The sequence below is a fragment of the Xenia sp. Carnegie-2017 genome, unplaced genomic scaffold (genome assembly GCF_021976095.1).
Source record: "Xenia sp. Carnegie-2017 unplaced genomic scaffold, XeniaSp_v1 HiC_scaffold_114, whole genome shotgun sequence".
NCBI classification, from domain to species: domain Eukaryota; kingdom Metazoa; phylum Cnidaria; class Anthozoa; order Malacalcyonacea; family Xeniidae; genus Xenia; species Xenia sp. Carnegie-2017.
Window position 1 is genome coordinate 1 of NW_025813419.1, and position 6855 is coordinate 6855.

A 6855-nucleotide genomic window follows, 5' to 3' on the forward strand; every position below is an offset into this window, starting at 1 on the left:
CACCCGTTTCACCAATTCTAAAACGCTTAAAGCGTTAGTTCTAATTTTTAGAAATGCGTTACGAAGCGTCAATAGAATGTATTCCGCGCATTCTACAAGATATGTTACACTAGGTTCCAGTTTCTTTAGATAATGTGTAGCTCTGTGCAGCTCCGTACATTTGGTTCAAAATGGCTACTCGCCCCTCAAAGCGATTCAAATCTTGCAAACTTCGCGTTCGATCTATCTCTACGAGTGGCAAAAAAATCACGAAGAATATTGCTCTGAAAGCTTCAAATCGTATTTCAAATGAATTAAAGTCAACAAATGTCCCTTCTAGTGCGATAGAACGACATAATTTGTATGAGTTTGATGAAGGTGAAGGTTACTGTGATGAAGAGCATGCTTATGCAACAAACTATCAGAACAGACGGGAAAAGGAATTTCAAGGCTGGCACACCATTCGAGAGTCTTTGTTAAACGGAAGAATTGAAGAAGAAGTTTTTCTTAACGAAGAAAAATGCTCTGAATGTGGTGTGATTGGGGTAGAATTTCGTTGTAACGAATGCGCACACGAAAAATATTTTGCAAAGGTTGTGCTGACAGCACTCACGAAACAAGCAACTACTTCCATGTGCTTGAACGGTTTAAGGTATGGATGGAAAGAATAGAGATAAATTCAGTTATGATGACGTTTTGTGGTGTATAAGTTTGGTGATCAAACGTTGATTTCAATTCATGTCATCATGGTCATTGTATCATACATTTGTATAAACTGCTATTGAAACATAGCTTGCATTATGTTTTTAGGATGGGTATACATTACCTTACTTTCCCAATCATGGTATTCTTTCAGCAAGGCATCAGAAATCTTGCCATAGTGCTCAAGCAAGAAATGTCATTTGCATTGACCAATATGGTTTGTTTACTAGCTTAGATATAGTCACTTAATGATTGATAATTTATCAACCTTAGCATTTTGTTGATACATAAGGTCTTTGCATGCTCATTTTTAAATCAATATTTCTTCTTTAAATACTAGCTTCATGGTAAATTCTAAATTTTATTGCAAAGCTCATGTTTAATTACCACCTACCCTCTTTCTTTGTGATCTTTGTATGTTTCATTATGATGCTGATGATGATGATAACCAGAACTTGCAGTGTATTTTTCAAATAGGCCGGCAACATCAGAAACAAATTCTGTTTTGTGAGTGTGAAAAAGATTCAATAACGTTAATAAGATTGAAACTTTGGCCTGGCAGTGCTACTCGTCCCTCTTTAGCTTTTCATTTTAAGATGATGGAGTTGGCTGAAACCTTACTTCTTGAATGTCATGTTTCACTTGAAAATTCTGCGATGCTCTAAAAATATGGACAAAGTGCTCCTCTTTACCATTGTGGGTAAGTATTCATTTCAACTGTGTAAAAAGAAATACATGTGTACCTTCATTCTGTGTTGCCAACAAGGGGGTACTGTCCCCCTCCCAATATTTCTCCCACATTGGTCTTTATTTATAGAACTTGAAAAGGTGTGTGATATCAAACAGTGCATTGTAAGTTTAAGGGACATTTTAGGAGTGTTTCCCATCTCCTCCCTCAAAAATCCTGTTTGCACAGCTGCCCATGATATAGATACCCCAGAGCAGTGCAACAGCTTGTTAAAAGTTTGTAACAATTACTAGTTACCTGCCTAAAACATAGAAAAACTTGGTTTTCTTGAACTGTAACCTTAATCTTTCATAGAAAGGCACATTACAAAAGATTAAATATTTCACCCTGCTCCTGCTCTTGTTGTGCATGTGTATATTGTTGTAATTGTTTTATTTCATTATAGATTAAGAACATGTATTCAACACTGAACAGCAACTCATTTGATGAGTTTCGGTTTGTAATATAAATTAGTTTCATAAACTATAATTATTGTGTAAACTTAGATGCGAAAAGTACTGTAGAAAGACTGAGGGATGTGATCTTGAAGTCTCATGATTGCTCTGGTAATAGTGTATGATTGAATTTTTAGTGGTTTCTTTATTTCGCAGGTATCATCGGCATTTGTTGAGAAATGGTTACCCGCTTGTAAAGCAACATGTCCCAGGGAGATATTTGTGCCCTCTTTGTCCCAAAGTACTAAATTTATAATTGTGCATCTCTTGCAATTGTTCATAGCTAGCTTTCTTATTCTAAAATTTAATAGACATTTGTTCTGGGAGTTGTACACATTTAGCCATTAAACACAATATTTAAAACAGTTCTAGGGAAGTTGTTAATGTCTTCATTCTAAAAGCATCATTGTTATTCATTTCAGCCATTGATAGCCTGATGAAGCTGGTACTCTGATTGAATCAATGGATGCTTGTTTTGGTCTTGTGAGAAAAACACTTCGGCCATTCTAAATGGGTATTACCCAGAGTTCTAAATTTTAGAATGCGGAAGATAGCCAATTTAGATTGCTTTCTGTGCCATCTGAAGGCTATGTTTGTCTCTCCTGACCTAAAATGTTTAGAAGATGGGATACCAGCAAAGAAAGCAGAATGGATTTTGCTGAAAAATTCTTGCTCGAGAGCCATGTATCCTTGCACAAATTTTGCAGCACTGTTGAAGTTGAATATCCTGAAATGCTACCTAGACTGGTATGTATTTCTCATAAACCTGAATTGTGCACCCATATGATAGTCTACCCATCAAATAGTGGAAATAGATGGGTTGTACTTTGCAAAAAAAATTTATTGAATCACTGTTATTTACAAACAACATAAGTAATGTGTATTTGCCTCAAATAAGGTAAGAGCACATTCAAATTGTACATGAAGTTTCCTTTGCTGTTATAACTTTGTGTATTCAACCTTATTTTATTTTTGAAACAAATGCACAAGTTTACTAGGTGTTCATTTTATTCTTGTTAAGGTCAAAAACATCTATAATGTGTTAAACAATGGATCATTTGATGAATACAGGTATGTTATATGTTATAAAACAAAAGTCTATTTACATTTAATGTAGACCTAATAGTTAGATTATGTGTGTAGAGTAGTACAGTCTAACCTGTTTTAAGTACAGACCATTGGACAACAGACTAGTGTCAGCTTAATGAAAGTGTCAGCTTGATTGAGGTTTCATCATTATACTTCCATTATTATTAGCTATATGAGATTAAGTTTTGGATTTTGCACAGTATCTGCTTAGTACAGGGTCATTTAATACAAGAGGTTTGACTGTATATATTATATCATTTAAGAATTTGATTTTTTTGTCAGATATTTCAAACACCAAGTCAGATCATTAAAGTTCATACAGAAAGACCTGATTGATTATAGAAATTGCCCTCTTTGCCCACAAGTCAGTATTTGATTTCTTTTTTTCTACTATTTGCTTTGTGAACTATTTTAAATTATATGTTTTTTGTCACATATATTATCAGAACATTTAAAGTTGTTGTGAAATATGAAGTGTTACATGTTTACCATAAAATTCGTTTCATTTTATTAAAGAGCTTTGTTTGCTTTAGACTGGTGAGTTAGGTGTGGCCATTCATTCCATGGATGCTTGCTTTGGTCTAACTCGCAAAAAGTTGGCAGGGAATAGTTTTGCCGTCCCAAACCATGGCTGCCTTAAGTTTGCTGATCAGGATGAAGTAGATGATTTTGTTGATCATTATAGCAAGTCTAATAACAAAGTAGGAGAGGTAATTATTGCATGATGAAGGACTTTGTAGCCTTTTCAAAAGTATTCTGTGAAGGGGAGGGTAGTGAATAGTTTGAAAACAAACTTTATATGTAGTCCAATGAAAAGCAATGGCAAAGCCAGCACTTTTTTACTTTTACATTGCAAATATTTTTGTATTAAATCACTGGAAAAACAATGAATGGATTTGATTTTCTAAAGAAATTATTAACAATTTTGCTGACAAATTAGCATTGTAAGAGTAAAAGATTGGGCAGGCTTCGCCCCTGAGAAAAGTAGGTCTATGCTTCATGCAGGTCCATGGGCCCTCATACATACGTAAGTAGCTACGTGGATTTAAAATCAAAATTACAAACAGCCAATTTTTTTTTTTTTAATTTATCATGTCTATGCATGGTCTATGACTTGATTGTGTAAACTGTCATGTATTTTTATAGTAATAAAACAATTGTTATGTATGTGCTAATCTATAATGTGCTCCAACTTATTTTAGAGTTGTCAGATATTTAAGGCAGGAGAAGTTACAGAAGCACTTCACTCCAAAGGAAAAATCAACTGTTTGATGAAAAGGAGTGTTTGGTAGTTGTTGCAGTCGGCATTCACACCCTGGACGATTTTTCAGCACTAAATATGGGGAAAGGTTAGTGTCTTAGCCTTGGTTTGCACGTAATTATCAATATTGTTGATCTTTGATGAGGTAGTATGGAGAACAAATCGTCGATTTATAATTTCTTTTCCTGTGTCAATTTTGAAATAAAGGGACAAAGGACAAAACGATTCTGTGCTAACGAGATCTATTATTACCCTTTAATAATATTTAGTGTCTTATTATTAATATTCAGAATTTCGTATTCGCTGTTCCTAATCCAAAGCATTTTAAAAGATGCTGACCAAAGTCCTGGTGTTGATTTAAAAATAATGTATGATATTGGATGTGTATTATCATCACATTTAAAGGTATCTTAATGTTGGCATGTATGATGTGGGACAAGTTCATTCACCAACTAAACTTTGAATAAATTGGTACCGTTCTAGGCAAACAAGAGGCATGACATTTTGTCAAAAGTGTCAATTTCGGTGCCGATATTTCATTGTTATGGACACAAGGCTTCATGCCAGGTAATGAAAAAGCTTTGTACCTGGTAATGACAAGGATGGATTAAGAGGCGGGATAGCGGAAATGTGCTCTCCTCCAACCTTGATTAGTGGAGATGGATGAGGAGTGGCATTTTCCTAAGAAATTTATGTATATCAAACCATCAAGCGATCGTAATTGGGGTTTATGGAGCACAATTTCAAAAATCTCCAATCATTTTATATAAGTAACAAAATTTAACGAAAATGTCTTGCATGTTACGGCAACAAGCAGCCACTAGAATCTTATCCAAACTAGAGCACCCCTCCAGAAAAGTACATCCCTGGGTAATGATGTAGCGATTGAAGAAAGACAATCTTTTCTGCTCTGGTTTCTTCCTTGATAAAAGCCCCGTAGGTAAAATATTATTTTTTAATGTCTTCAAAAAAACAGGTCAAGTTCAGTCCTAGAAGGCTCGATGGTTTTGGTCTTACAGATGGTGAGGCTATTGAAAGGCTCTGGGCTTACCTTCGTGGGTTCTCAGCCATTACTAAGGAGATGTCTGCCAGTAGAAGAGTAGATCTTTTGACAGACGCTCTTCTTCACTTATCTCGAAGAAATTTTAGCAATGCAGGTGCTTGAATATTGTCATTGCTTTATGCGTTGACACAATGAGAATGTTTTTATTTGTTTGTTGCGCCTTAATTGTTTTAATTTTTTGTATATGATTTGTTTCAGGAAAATCGTTAACGTCGAAGCTTAAAAAATGTCTACAACTTAAAATTAAAACGCAACAGGAAATGAAGGATTTATTTAGCGAACTACCTGGTAAGTAGTTGTGGTAGGTTAAAAATTTCTTATGTTTTCTTTTGCCGAAAAGTATTTAAGATTTCTTTTTGCCTAACCAAACTCTCAATTCAATTTGCATCTAAGGAAATAAGAATTTATTTTGTTTGTTAGTGACGTACGATCCTGAAATTGTTTGTCAGTGGGAGGCCAGAGAGAAGGAAATTATGTCAAGAGTCTACCCAGGTATATAATGTTATTCATGGCAAATAGTTTCATTCTTAACAATTCAGTCTGTAGGATATAAAGACATACTTTTAAATACAGAACATAAAGAAATCACGGAGAACTGGAAAGTGACGTACGTTCAAAAGCTACTGCATTTTAAACAACTAAGGTAGGTTTTTTAATGTACTAAACTGGCTATTTCTCTATAATACATGCCTATAGACGTTTTAATATTTCTTTTGAGCCTAATTGGTGAATTATAAAATTCTTAGTGCTACATCATTCGGATGCTTTGAAGAAAACCAGGAGATAACAGCTGAAGATTACTCAATTCATCAGATGTCGAAAAAACTATACCAGTATGTATAAATGTGTCAAAGCAATATTTTGCTTTAAAGTTTTTTTTACATACGCGCAAAATTTATGTAAACAGGTTTCGAAAGATTTTAAAAGATATTGAACGAAAGCATTCTGTAAAAGAAAGATGGAAACCTGGTCATCCTAATTTTGACGTCGTCGCATTGCAAGTCATACAAAGAAAACGAAACGATACTATCGGAGCTTTACATGGACTTTCCATAGAAAGGCATTTCTTAATAACATTGAAAAAGTATGCAGGTACTGTAATGCACTGTAAATTTCGAATACTTGTAACCTAAGCTATGTTACCATATCTGTCTTTTGTTGTTCTTGTAAATGTTAATTTTGTATTCCTTTTACTTGTTTAGATGGTCAGAAAATTGCCACTCGCTTGTCCAGGCAAATCACCAAGATCACGAACAAGATGAAATTAACAATTGAGAAACACAATGCTGCCATTGATTCTCTTCGTGATTTTATAAACAGTTTACCCGATCGTCTGACATTTGACAACGCGAAAGATCCTACATCAGACCTTTATGAGGGAATTGAGTCTGGTGAGGATGACATTCTAGGGGAAGCCTCGGTCCCAGTATACACAAAGAGGAAGGCTATTGAAATGTACTTAATCCTAAAACGATGTGACGAGAAAGAGAAACTTTTAAACTTGGAAAGAGAAAGGCTTCTATTGTATTACACCAATCTTATCTCAAAAATTGATGAAGCGCTTGCTGATCTTAGTGAT

The 6855-nt window shown here is 34.6% G+C and overlaps 3 protein-coding genes across 3 annotated transcripts; all 3 read left to right on the forward strand.

Annotated features, from left to right (window-relative positions):
- The first annotated feature begins 150 nt into the window (after positions 1 to 150).
- Positions 151 to 1318, forward strand: LOC124446148. Its single transcript, XM_046996972.1, has 3 exons — positions 151 to 631; positions 790 to 898; positions 1159 to 1318. Exons 1-3 carry the CDS (start codon positions 171 to 173, stop codon positions 1210 to 1212), a joined length of 624 nt encoding a protein of 207 aa, XP_046852928.1. The 5' UTR covers positions 151 to 170; the 3' UTR covers positions 1213 to 1318.
- A 1054-nt stretch (positions 1319 to 2372) lies between these two features.
- Positions 2373 to 4244, forward strand: LOC124446131. The gene is made up of 5 exons (XM_046996948.1): positions 2373 to 2610; positions 2885 to 2934; positions 3235 to 3316; positions 3486 to 3662; positions 4155 to 4244. The coding sequence occupies exons 1-5, from the start codon at positions 2476 to 2478 to the stop codon at positions 4242 to 4244; spliced, it is 534 nt and encodes a 177-aa protein (XP_046852904.1). The 5' UTR covers positions 2373 to 2475.
- A 60-nt stretch (positions 4245 to 4304) lies between these two features.
- On the forward strand, positions 4305 to 6667 carry LOC124446138 (the record flags this gene model as incomplete). Its single annotated transcript, XM_046996960.1, has 10 exons — positions 4305 to 4358; positions 4504 to 4618; positions 4697 to 4780; positions 5190 to 5370; positions 5475 to 5564; positions 5697 to 5768; positions 5850 to 5919; positions 6023 to 6109; positions 6184 to 6368; positions 6479 to 6667. Coding segments are annotated over exons 1-10 (1078 nt in total), but the record flags the coding sequence as incomplete, so codon positions are not given.
- Positions 6668 to 6855: the final 188 nt, after the last annotated feature.